At 51.7% G+C, this 13,247-nt stretch overlaps 1 protein-coding gene across 1 annotated transcript; it reads left to right on the top strand.

Annotated features, from left to right (window-relative positions):
* Nucleotides 1-1,728: 1,728 nt before the first annotated feature.
* Nucleotides 1,729-5,723, top strand: KCNS1 (potassium voltage-gated channel modifier subfamily S member 1). Its single transcript, XM_045883876.1, has 2 exons — nt 1,729-2,762; nt 5,253-5,723. Exons 1-2 carry the CDS (start codon nt 1,737-1,739, stop codon nt 5,721-5,723), a joined length of 1,497 nt encoding a protein of 498 aa, XP_045739832.1. The 5' UTR covers nt 1,729-1,736.
* Nucleotides 5,724-13,247: the final 7,524 nt, after the last annotated feature.

The following is a 13,247-nucleotide window of genomic DNA, read 5'->3' as shown; positions in this document are numbered from 1 at the left end:
TGGGTTGGATGCTTCATCTCTTGACACCAAGTGCAGTGGAGGAGGTGGGAGTGGAGCTGCATTCCGCCGGAGTCCCAGGTGTTTACTGTGCACGGATTATGTACCAGAGCCACCATCCTGCCCATAAACATCTTGCCCTAGTTAATCCTCATAACCTCTCAAGGAAAGTGTGATGTCCCCCAGTTTACAGATGGGGAAACAAGCTCAGAATGGATCCCCTCAAGGGTCAACAGTAAGTGGCAGACAGAATTTGAACGTAGGTCTGACCAGAAGAAAGTGCAAAGGATTGACATTTATTGAGCATCTACTGTGTTCTAAGGGCTTTGCACACACACAGTAACCTTCCACCCAAAGTGCTGTTCTCCCTGTTCTATAGATAAAAGAGCCAAAGCCCAGAGTGGGAGGAGACTGGCCTGAGGACACAGAAGTGACAGAGCTAAGGACACGACCCTTATCCTGACCAGCTTAACTCCAAGCCCAGGGTAAGTGAAGGGCACCTCACCTGACTCCCTGCCAGGCACTGGACCAGCCGCTTGATGTACATCCAATCCCCCGTCCACCCTGGGAAGCAGGCATTACTGATGGGATGGTGCAGATGGGATTACCCAGGATCGGGAAGTGAGTCACTAGCCCTCAGCTCCAGCAGAGCTTGGAGACGTGGGCAGTGGAAGGATCTAACATTTTCTGGTATCAAAAAGGCGGAGCACTTTCCACAAGCTACTTTAGTCCTCCAGCCTGCCTTGAGGGTAGGTGCTTTTGTCTGCATTGTGCATTGTGTAGGAAACTAAGACCTGGAGAAAAGCATCTTCCTCAAAGCCCTAGGTGCATCAGGGGTGGAGATAAACCCCAGATTTGGCTGACTTGGGGAGACAGTGAAACAGGTGGATAATTTACTGAACCCCTTCAGGCCACATAAACACAATAATTCATTTAATCTTTTAACCACACTTGGAGGTGGCTATTTTTATCTCCACTTGACAGAAGTTCAGGGAGGTGACATGACTTGCCTTTGGTCACAGAAAAAATTCAGTGTTCCATCTGACTGACTCCGCAGATGCCTTAAAAAGTCTAAGCAGTGGCTCTCAAACTTGACCATGCATCAGAGTCACCCTCCACGCTTGTTAAAACACAGACTGCTGAACTCCATCCTGAGTTTCTGATCAAGTCTAGAGCAAGCTGAGAATTTGCATCTTTGACAAATTCCCAGGTGGCATGATGCTGCCAGTGCAGGGGACACACTTAAAGAATTACTGGTCTATATTGATGCTCCCAACACCCTTGGGTGATCAGCATTACTATCCCCATTTTGCAGAGGAGGAAACTGAGGATCAGAGTGCTGGTGTGTCCAAGATCCCACAGTAGGCCCCTGACATACGAAAATCCAAGTTCGGGAAAGGGAGATACCCTATCTGAGCACCCCACCCCCGCCCCGGGGGTGCCAGGATATCCTGCCATTCCGTCACTTTCATAATCCCCCCAAGGCAGATCTCAGCATTTGTTCTGTGCACATGAAATGGGAGTGGGAAGGCTCAGCGATCTGGCCAAAGACCCTCGGTCGGGGAGCGAAAGGTAGTCAAACCCAAGCCTGACTCTTGAGAGCAGAGGGTACTTGACACGTACTGAGCGCCCACTGCACCCCACGGCTGCTGGAGGGGGCAGGGGGTTTAAACCCGGCCTCCTGGAAGGCAGGCCCGGGGAGCCCTCCCCCACTCCCCCCGTCCCCGTGTCCGCAGGCCATGGTGAGCGAGTCCCCGGGGCCCGGCGCCCGCGTGCCCTGGCGGCGGGGCGACGAGGCGCTGCGCGTGAACGTGGGCGGCGTGCGGCGGCGGCTGAGCGCACGCGCACTGGCGCGCTTCCCGGGCACGCGGCTGGGCCGCCTGCAGGCCGCGGCGTCCGAGGAGCAGGCGCGGCGCTTGTGCGACGACTATGACGCGGCGGCGCGCGAGTTCTACTTCGACCGGCACCCGGGCTTCTTCCTGGGCCTGCTGCACTTCTACCGCACCGGCCGCCTGCACGTGCTCGACGGGCTGTGCGTCTTCGCCTTCGGTCAGGAGGCCGACTACTGGGGCCTGGGCGAGAGCGCGCTGGCCGCCTGCTGCCGCGCGCGCTACCTGGAGCGGCGCGTGGCGCGGCCGCGCGACTGGGACGAGGACAGCGACACGCCGAGCAGCGTGGGCCCGTGCCCGGACGAGATCTCCGACGTGCAGCGCGAGCTGGCGCGCTACGGGGCTGCGCGCTGCGGCCGCCTGCGCCGCCGCCTGTGGCTCACCATGGAGAACCCCGGCTACTCGCTGCCCAGCAAGCTCTTCAGCTGCGTCTCCATCGGCGTGGTGCTGGCCTCCATCGCCGCCATGTGCATCCACAGCCTGCCCGAGTACCAGGCCCGCGAGGCGGCGGCCGCCGTGGCCGCCGTGGCCGCGGGCCGTGGCCCGGCCGGCGTGCGCGACGACCCGGTGCTGCGGCACCTCGAGTACTTCTGCATCGCCTGGTTCAGCTTCGAGGTGTCGTCGCGTCTCCTGCTGGCGCCCAGCACGCGCAACTTCTTCTGCCACCCTCTGAACCTCATTGACATCGTGTCGGTGCTGCCCTTCTATCTGACGCTGCTGGCCGGCATGGCGCTCGGCGACCGGGGCGGCGCGAGCGGCGAGGACCTCGGCGACCTGGGCAAGGTGGTGCAGGTGTTCCGCCTCATGCGCATCTTCCGCGTGCTCAAGCTGGCGCGCCACTCCACGGGGCTGCGCTCGCTGGGCGCCACGCTCAAGGTAGGGCCTCTGGGCCCGGAGAGCGGGGCCGGGGGGAGGCGAGGGTGACCAAAGGGCAGGTCAGCAGCTGAACTTAGAGGCACGCGGTGTCCAGGGGCACAGTGCACCCAGGGGACATTCTGTGTGCCGGGCACAGGGCTGGAGACCAGGGGTCCATTTCCCATGCCGTTTGCCCTTCCCAACAGCCCTGGGAGGGCTCTTTCCCCGGGGTTGAAAACTGAAAGCCAAGGCAGAGCTTTGCTTTTCTGGCTTTAGAAAAACAAAAACACAAGACAGAGCTCGTTTTTGGCCTCTCTGTCAAACATCAGATAATACATAGTGCAGAAATTTGCAAAGCAGGATGCTAACTGGCTTCTCCGCTGAGCCTTTCTTCTGGCATTATGGCGGGGCACAGATATCGGAGGTCACCCTTGACAGACCAAGTCCAGCGGCAGCCCCAGAACTAACACTTACTGAGTGCTAATTCTGTGCCAGTTTTACATCCATTATCGATTTTGTTCTCAGGACAACTTCCTCAGGAAGATGTGGTTATTTATTCCCTTCCCGTAGGTGAAGAACCTGAGGTTAGAAAGTTGGCTTTCTAAAGCCTGGTTGCAATTTACTGAGTACCCTTTTTGTGCCAGGCCCTGCCCTTGGGGGTGCATCACGCTCTGGCAAGCTTAACCTTGAAGGGGTGAATTTAGCCTGGTGTGGGGACAGAGGAAATGTGAGCAGCTTGGACAAAGGCCTGGAGAGCGAACAGGGTGAACACTGGGAGGGGACAAGGAAGGAGGGGTGCCGGTAGATGAGGTTGAAGAGGTGAGTGGGATGGGGTACTGAAGGGCCACGGACTCTTGGCCCAGGATTTTGAACTTTATCCCAAGGTAATAGGAGGGGTTCAGGCTGGGGCGAGAATTATTGTCACTACTTTGCAGATGTGGAAACTGAGGCTCCAGGAGGTGACAGGACTTGTCAGAGGTTCCTCAGTAAGTTGCAGAGCCCAGAGAAGAACCCAGCTGTGCATGACTCCAGCACCTCCTGCTCTTTCTCCTAAAGCTCTGGGCAGCCCTCCTAAGGATCCCTAGGAGACCCCCTCCCACCCATGGCTTTGTAAAGCCTTTTTCATGCCCTCGTGGCAAGGCAGTCAGGATGCTGGGTACAGGCAGGGTGACGTGAGGAGAATCTTGGGGCAGTGGGCAGGAACAAGGAATTCCATTAAGCACATCCCTGAACTCAGTATCTCTCCAGGGAAGATCCTTTCACCCCAGAACTCTGCCTTGCCTCCAGCCATGCAGGGAGCCAGGGCCTGGTGCCACCAGCTTTTTCTGCAAGGAGGGAGAAGAATGTTGATTGCAGCTGCCAGGGCCCAAGACTCCGGTGTAAGACTCCTGGTTACTCAAAGCAAGGCCCCTGACCAGCAGCAGCTTTCTCATTACCTGGAAGCTTGCTAGAAATGCAGCATTTCTGGCCCTACCCTAGACCCACCCACTCAGTTGAGTTCTGCCTTTTAAACAAGATCCCAACATGATTCCTCCACACATTACAGTTTGGGACTAGGAAACTACAGCTCTAGACGAGGGGTCTCAGCCTCAGCACTACTGACATTTGGGGGGAGATAATTTGTTGTGTGTGTGGAGGCGGGGGTGGCTGTCTCGTGCATTGTAGGATGTTTAGGAGCATCTCTGGCCTCTACCTAGTAGATGCTGGTAGACACCTGTCCCGGTTGTGACAACCAAAAGTGTTTAAAGATATTGCCATATCTTGGGGCGCCTGGGTGGCCCAGTTGGTTGAGCATCTGCCTTCGACTCAGGTCATGATCCTGGGGTCCTGGGATCAAGCCCCACGTTAGGCTCCCTGCTCCGTCTGCCCCTCCCCTGCACTTGTGCTCTCTTTCTCTCAAAGAAATAAATAAAATCTTAAAAAAAAAAAAAAAAAAAAGGCATTGCCATATGTCCCCTGGAGGGCAGATTGCCCTGTTTGAGAACCACTGCTTGGCTTCAGGGGCAGAGCATATATAAACCCACAGGCAGGTGCTTTCAGTGGGTGGTCTAGGGAACACACACCTTATCAGCTTTCTTGAGAGGCAGACTGTATTTTTGTACTTGTCAGAAAGGAGGTAGACCAGCCAGAAGTACATGAAACCAACCCTTTGCGTTTGTGGAATACAAACTGTGGTTCTCCATTGGTTCTGTGACTGTGGAAAAATCACAAGCTTGTTATTAACTGGCTGGGCCACCGGTTCCCCCTGTATTAGAAGAAACCACTGTGGCTTAGCAGGCATCCTGGACAACAGAAGTTAGGCCTGTGTTCACGCCCAGGGAGTTGGCTGCCTCTTGTGGTTGAAAGATCTTAGTTTGGAGTCGAGGGACCTGGGCCTTGGCACCAGCTCTACTTTGCTCTATGACTGTGGACCTGCCCCTTCTACTCTCTGTGCCTCAGTTTCCCCATCTGTTCGATACCAGGTCTGTGGGCCCACCCAGCTCTGACTTGGCTTCCCACATTCTCTTCCAGCACAGCTACCGTGAGGTGGGCATCTTACTGCTGTATCTGGCCGTGGGGGTGTCCGTGTTCTCCGGTGTGGCCTACACAGCTGAGAAGGAGGAGGACGTGGGCTTTGACACCATCCCCGCCTGTTGGTGGTGGGGCACGGTGAGCATGACCACCGTGGGCTACGGGGACGTGGTACCCGTGACGGTGGCCGGCAAGCTGGCAGCCTCAGGCTGTATCCTCGGGGGCATCCTGGTGGTGGCGCTCCCCATCACCATCATCTTCAACAAGTTTTCTCACTTCTACCGCCGCCAGAAGGCTCTGGAGGCCGCCGTGCGCAACTGCGACCCCCGGGAGTTTGAGGATTTGCTGAGCAGTGTCGACGGGGTGTCGGAGGTATCTCTGGAGACGTCCCGTGAGACCTCCCAGGAGGGGAGGTCTACAGACCTGGAGGCCCGGGCCCCCACTGGGCCTCCAGACTCTCAGGCTTACTAAAGCCAAGGCTCGGTGTGTCCCCCTTCCCACACCCCTAAGGTCAGCTGAAACAGCAGAGATCCCTGCCTGCTTACGGTGTTCACGGGGGCATGACTGCTCAGGATCACTCACCCAGGCCTGAGGAATGACACCCAGAGGCCAGGTCCGTTCCTCCCAAAGGCCCAGGCCAGGATAACATTGCCCTAGGTTCTGTGAGCCTAGTGAACACACCGGAGAACTTCATACATGGACCTCTAAGCTCCCCGTGAAGCAGGCATGCGCCAAATAGAAAGTAGAAAGGTCGCTAACGGTTCCTGAGCACCTCCTGCCTGTCAGCCCTGTCACATTCATGTTGGAGGATGAGAAAACTGAGGCTCAGAGAGGCGCGAGGACTTGCCCAAATGTCACCCAACTGGATGTGGTGGAGCCAAGTTTGGAATCCAGGCTCGCTGGTCTGCCAGGACTGGTGTTCCTTGCATGTCATCTTTATTCTGCCCTCGCAAAGTTTGCATGTGGTTTTAGGGGGTTCACGAATATCCAGAGTTGATCCGTTGGGTTCAAACTCACTGTCAGGGCTAGAGAAAGGACCAGACAGGGGATTCAGATGGAGGAGTGCTGCACCTCAGCTGTGGTTCTCTTCCAGGAGCTTCCAACAAGAGTCAGCTCTCAAAGATGAGGCTGGGAGGAAGGGAGAGAAGCTGCCTCCTCAGCTGGCGTGTAAGATTTGCCCAGCAATTGTCCTGCAGCTTCCTGCCAGGGCTGGCTTGAGATGCAGACTCTGAGGGGCCCTGGCCTGTCCCATCCTAGGATGTGATGTATGAAGAGGACACGCCCCTGCCCCATCTCCAGATCTTGGCCCATTTTCAGGTGGTCAGTCTGTGCCCCAGAGGGAAATGAAAGCCAAATGTAGCAGGAAGTCACTAATTTAAAGCCAGCTCAACTCTGAAGTGTTGGTGGCAAGGAACTGCTGTGCGTGGACACCTGTGACCTCTGGGTCCCCCCAGGCTGACTTTGGCAGTTCTCTTCTTCCCACCATGCAGACCTCCAGCCCTACCTTGAGTTACCATCCAGGCAGATGCTTGAGACCTCCGCCCCTTTCAGCCAGCTCCAGCCCCCTCATCCTTGCTGGGGGCATCTTATGCTCACCTGCTGAATCCTCTCTACTTGCTGAGAAATTTGGGAGGGAAGGGTTCCCATAGCCCTGTTCACATACGGTTCCTAGAACACCCATTACCGTCCTGTCATCTCCTGGCTATGCCTCTGTCTGGCCCACCATGCAGAGCTTCAACATGGAAGACATTATCTGGTTGAGCCCAGGCTTGTGAGGAGAAGGTATTTGTGAATACCTACTCATGGATCAGCTAATTCATACAGTATACTGCCTGCAGAGCACTGGGGAGGAAGAGGAAATGACCAGACAGAGGTCTTGCCCTTGAGAGAGTGTAGACAAGACTGAACAGAAGATTCTCCCAGTCCTTCATCCCCTTCCTCCTTACTTTATTCATTCAACAAATATCTTTTGGAAGACTCACAAGCTGGGGCTTCACGTGTGGCCTGCAGACACGTTTTATTTAGCTGAACAGTCTATATATATATTATATATATATATATATATATATATATATATATATATATTTTTTTTTTTTTTTAAGATTTTATTTTTAAGTCATCTCTACACCCAACGTGGGGCTTGAACTCACAACCCTGATATCAAGAGTCACGTGCTGTACCGACTGAGCCAGCCAGGTGCCCCTTAGTATATTTTTTTAATTCGAATGCCTTTGGGTGAGGCACGTTCTCTCCAGTTCCCCATAGTGTGCCCCCGAGACACACACACACACACACCCCGCCACTTCTCAGATACACTTGACACACCTGGCCTCTGATTCATTGACTGCTCGCTAGGTTCACAAGATATAATGGGGAACAAAATATATATCTCTAATTCGTGAAGCTTACAGACTAGGGAGGGAGATGGATTTAAATCCAGGGATCACAGAAATATGTAATAGCGAGCTGTACTAAGTACAGGGAGCTAGAAGCACGTCATGTAGCAGAGACCATTAACGGGGGTCGGAGAAGACTTTCTTGAGGATGACAATTTCAGCTGCTGTCACACGGATGAAGAGTTAATTAGGCAATAGGGGCTCCAGGAAGTGTTTCCAAGCAGAGGGCACAGTATGTGTAGGCCCCCGTGTGCGGATGAATGTGAGTCTCCAGATTGAGCAGAGGCCGGAGCTGAGCTGAGGGGCCGCTCGGGTCTCCCCGCCCACACACCGGCCCTCCCACACGCTCCCCTACAGCGTCCAGGCCCCGCTCGGCCCAGGTCGGGGCACAGAGACGGGAGGGCTGCCCGCACCACCCTCACCGAACTGCTGAACATACCAAGGAGCCAGATAGCTTCCGGACTTTCTGACCCCACAGACAAGTCCCTAAAGCTGGTGGAGGGAAAGCTCAGGGGAGAATCGTCTGGCCTGCATCCATCACCAGGTTATGTGTTGTCCTGGCAGAAAAGCGACAGTTCACTCCTAGTCCCCGGTGTGAAAGAAAACCGTGATGCAGATAAAGAGGCTGGGCCCAGGGACCTGTTTCTGGCTGTACCAGAGCTGGCCACCTGGCATGCTTTCTGGGTGAACGGGGAGGGTGGGGGATACGTGGAGCGACTCAGAATCTACTTTCTCTGCTTCCAGTGGCGGGTTTGGCACAGGCTGCAAGTGACAGGAATCCAGCTGGAACTAACTTGGTCAAAAAGAGTAATTCATTACAAGTAACTGGAGTGATGAACACTTACCATTAAGGTTCTTTGGTTATAAGCAATAGAAACTGACTATCTGGGACCCCTGGGTGGTGCAGCCAGTTGAATGTCCGACTCTTGGTTTCGGCTCAGGTCATGATCTCAGGGTTGTGAGATCGAGCCCCGTGTTGGGCTCCGAGCTCAGTGAGGAGTCTACTGAGGTTTCTCTCCCCCTCCCAGCACTTGCGCTCTCGCTTTCTCTAAGGTAAATAAATAAATCTTTTAAAAGATTTCCAAAAAGATTTAAGACTAACTTATCTTATGGAAAAAGAAAGAATTTACTGGAAGTTGTATTAGTTCCTGTGGCTGCCATAATGAAGTCCCACAAAACTGATGGCTTAAAACAATAGAAGTTTATTCTCTGACAGTTCTGGTGTCAGCAGGGCCACAATCCCTCCGGAGGTTCCAGGGGTGAATCTTCTTGTCTCTTCTAGCTTCTGGTGGCTCCGGTGTTCTTGGTTCTATGGCTGTGTCCCTCCATTCTCTGCCTTGGTCATGATGTCACCTGGTCCTCTGTGTGCACCAGTCTCTCACGGCTTCTCTCTCAGAAGGACCCAAGTGATGGCATGGAGGGCCCACCCAGCTGATCCAAGCTGATCTCATCTCAAGACCCTTAACGTAATCACATCTGCAAAAACACCCTTTTTCTGAATAAGGTAACACTTAAGGTTCCAGAGATTAGGACATGGACATAGCTTTGGGACCACCATTCAGCCTGCCACAAGGGGATCGGTGAAGTTCACCCAGTCGAAGGAAAAGCTGACTGAGCAGGCCTTAGGACGTGTAGGAATGAGGGGAGCTCTGAGGACCTCAGTGGTAGGACTCATGAACCTTCTGTTGAGGACACTTGCCAGCTAAATGCTCAGTCTTCCGTCTCCTTCCTCCCCTGTGTCATTCTGCTCACCATTCCAATCCCAGCCGAGAGGTTGATTTGCCTAGCTTGGGTCATGTACCTCTCCCTTGGTGGAGATGGGAGGGCAGAGCACCTGGATTAACATCTACAGCAGACCACATGGGATGGAAGAATGGTAGTTGCCCAAAGAAAAGGTCATGTGACATCACCAAACTAAAGGGGAAGCTTGTTAGGCAAACTAGGAGATGTCCACTGCATTCCCACCCTTGGCTGCCCAGCACACTTTACGCTCACTCCTTCCCAGACACACAGTTTAAAAAAATGTTTCTAACATCAGGAACCTATCATATATATAACCCAAAGCATACTCTGTGCTCTCCAGGCCCTATTAATGTGATTTTTTTTTAATTTTTTATTGTTATGTTAATCCCCATACATTACATCATTAGTTTTAGATGTAGTGTTCCATGATTCACTGTTTGTGCATAACACCCAGTGCTCCATGCAGAACATACCCATCACCCATCACCAGGCTAACCCATCTTCCCACCCCCCTCCCCTCTAGAACCCTCAGTTTGTTTTTCAGAGTCCATTGTCTCTCATGGTTCGTCTACCCCTCCGATTCCCCCCCCTTCATTCTTCCCTTCCTGCTACCTTCTTCTTCTTCTTTTTTTTTCTTAACATATATTGCATTATTTGTTTCAGAGGTACAGATCTGACCCTATTAATGTGATTTAATCAATGTAGTGGATCAGTCTGTTATCTTGTGGAATAGGACAATCAAAGTCTTTCTGGTGCAGATATGATGAGCTAAGGTATCCCTCAGTTGACTAGTAAAGGAAAACTGCTATCCCTTCCAACTAAGAGCAGAATGCTTCCAGTGATTTCTGTTTCTTGGAATAGAAAATGAAACCAATAGATGCATATGAGCTCCAAGGACTGTACCGAGGAACGTGTATCTAACCCCTCAGATGAAATTGGAATTGCCATTTGATTAAATTGTCCACTGCCATTTTCCAAGACCCATCTAATTTTGCACTGGCCAAACAGGGGAAACTAATGGTGTTTTGATGGAAGTCATCACCCTTCCGGGTCTTTGGTTGTCTCTGCAGCCTCCCCAAAGGCTTTGAGTTTTCTATTTCAGAACTGTTGTTCCGTTGGATCTGTTGGCCTTTTATATTATAATGGCCTCCGAGGGTCAGGGAGCCAATGTGGGGATCTTTTCCAACTATCACTCAGAAATTGGAGATCTAGCCCTCTGTGACATGGACAAAGGCCAAAATACTGTTTTTCACATGGTTGGTGGACCCATGGTGGTACTCTCAGGCCCAAGAAATTGGTATTAGCTTAAAGTTCTTCATCCAGTGCTCCCAAAGTTTGGGTGTTTCCCTTTCTTCAGTACCCAGGTACCCCGGTAAATGGCCACAGGCCCTTTTGGAGAAGGCAAGAGAAATGTTCGCATTACACCCATGTGGTGGTATAGCAGAGACCTTCTCCAAGGGCAAGTAGTGTATCCTGCCTTCCAGGGGTTTTAGATCAATAAAGGAACTCAAGCCTAGGTGTTAGGTGATGATCAGTTTTTGTTTTGTGCTTTGCTTTGTTTTGCTTTCTTATGTTTTATTGGTTATATAAATTAAGTTAGACTGGTGGTCAGCTTTACCTTTCCAGGACCCTCCAGCAGAGATCCTGCCTCATTCAGAACCTGCTGAATATTATGATGAACATTTTCACTTAATTTCTGAGGCATCGGGGCGCCTGATTGGCTCAGTCGTTAAGCGTCTGCCTTCGGCCTGGGTCATGATCCCAGGGTCCTGGGATCGAGCCCCACATCGGGCTCTCTGCTTGGCGGGAAGCCTGCTTCTCCTCCCACTCCCCCTGCTTGTGTTCCCTCTCTCGCTCTCTGTCAAATAAATGAATAAAATCTTTAAAAAAAAAAAATTTCTGAGGCACCTAAATGCCGACACCTGGCCTCCCACACCTCTGCATTCTTCCTTCCTTCCCTTGGAGATCAGGGAACCCTTCCACCAAGCACGCCTGATGTAGACTTTCCTCAAAGCAAAGGGTTCAGTGAGGGCCGTAGAGATATTTATGGGAAGGAGGCACAAAATAAATCCAATCCATCATTCCTGTCTTCAGAAATCTTTGAATCCCTTCCTCTATATGATGCCAGGGTATTTGGGGCCTTTAAATTTCATTTCACATTTGGTCCAAGTTTGCTTTAGCCATCAATGGTTAGAACCCAGCCAGCTCCTGGAGCCAGCACAGAGAATGCAGAATCCCCGATCCACACATCCATATCAAGGAGATCAGTCTCACATTTTCCGTTCCTTCATCAAGCACCGCAAAAATCCATTCCCACAAATACTCCCCAGGTTTGAGCTGGTATCAGTGAAGTTTCTGTTGTTCTGTATGAGTCCTGGACTCTTTCCTACTCAGTCTATTTTTCACCCTCCGGGCCAAAACTCATCCCCATCATCCAGCTAAGCAGCCTTGAGGGCTGGCTGGAGCAGGCAGGAACTTGGGAGCCTTCTCCATCAGGAAGGCAGAGACTGCTTCCAGCCAGTGTTGGAGATTGCCTTGGGTTCCTCCCACATCCTCCTGTGTGGCCCTTCCACTGGTCAGAAGCGGCACAGCCGTGTAGCAGGCCCATCAGGTCAGCAGCCTGCATACTCAGCTGCCAACTTTGGTTTTTGGAGATCTCAGCCGTGCAGCAAGTCGTGAGGCTCTTTCACTGTGGTCATAGAAATGCTCTACATTTCATTCTGTGTCTCCCCCCCAACACACACACTGATATTTGGGCTTGCTTTGTTGATTTTCCCTTTACATTACTCTGTGCAGTTGAAACAAAACATTCTATCCCACAGCCTGGGCATTCTTTTATTTTTATTTATTTTTATTATTATGTTAATCACCATACATTACATCATTAGTTTTTGATGTAGTGTTCCATGATTCATTGTTTGCATATAACACCCAGTGCTCCGTGCAATACGTACCCTCCTTAGTACCCATCACCAGGCTAACCCATCCCCCCCCTTTAGAACCCTCAGTTTGTTTCTCAGAGTCCATAGTCTCTCATGGTTCGTCTTCCCCTCCAATTTTCCCCCCTTCATTCTTCCCTTCCTGCTATCTTCTCCTCCTTTTTTTTTTTTTTTAACATATAATGTATTGTTTCAGAGGTACAGGTCTGTGATTCAACAGTCTTACACAATTCACAGCGCTCACCATAGCACATACCCTCCCCAATGTCTATCACCCAGCCATCCCATCCCTCCCATCCCCCACCACTCCAGAGACCCTTGGTTTGTTTCCTGAGATTAAGAATTCCTCATATCAGTGAGATCATATGATACATGTCTTTCTCTGATTGACTTATTTCGCTCAGCATAATACCCTCCAGTTCCATCCACGTCATTGCAAATGGCAAGATTTCATTCCTTTTGATGGCTGTATAATATTCCATTGTATATATATACCACATCTTCTTTATCCATTCATCTGTCGATGGACATCTTGGCTCTTTCCATAGTTTCAGCCTGGGCATTCTTCATCTCCCCAAAACTGAACTGTGACAGAAACTGCCCTTTCTCTGAGAGCCACATTCTTGGTGGTCCAGATGATACCAAGTAATAGAGGAAATAGCCCTCTGCTGCTGCATCCCATGGGCTGCTCTCCAGGGCTGGGGCACGACAGCAACCTCACTGTTTTGCCCCAGGAAAGTCCAATAATTTTTAATACCCCACACTTCCTGGAGGATGTGGAGTAGCACTCCATTCTACTTCCAATTTCTCTAGGAGTTAGGAGTCTTTGGTTACAAACCAGAGAATCCAACTCTGGAAAACTTAAGCAAAAAATGGCTGCATGGGATAGATACTAGATCAAGTCAAAGTCAAATTAA

Source organism: Mirounga angustirostris, unplaced genomic scaffold (genome assembly GCF_029215605.1).
Source record: "Mirounga angustirostris isolate CCGP_5_RB_7025 unplaced genomic scaffold, mMirAng1.0.hap1 SCAF_10, whole genome shotgun sequence".
In the NCBI taxonomy this organism is placed as follows: domain Eukaryota; kingdom Metazoa; phylum Chordata; class Mammalia; order Carnivora; family Phocidae; genus Mirounga; species Mirounga angustirostris.
The sequence above is the reverse complement of the archived record's forward strand: the minus strand, read 5'-3'. Positions and strand labels throughout refer to the sequence as shown.

Bases quoted from the DNA above. Each gene is read 5' to 3' on its own strand.
- KCNS1 (XM_045883876.1), top strand. From the start codon at position 1,737: ATGGTGAGCGAGTCCCCGGGGCCCGGCGCCCGCGTGCCCTGGCGGCGG. The intron at 2,763-5,252 runs GTAGGGCCTCTG...ATTCTCTTCCAG, and splicing joins CGCTGGGCGCCACGCTCAAG to CACAGCTACCGTGAGGTGGG.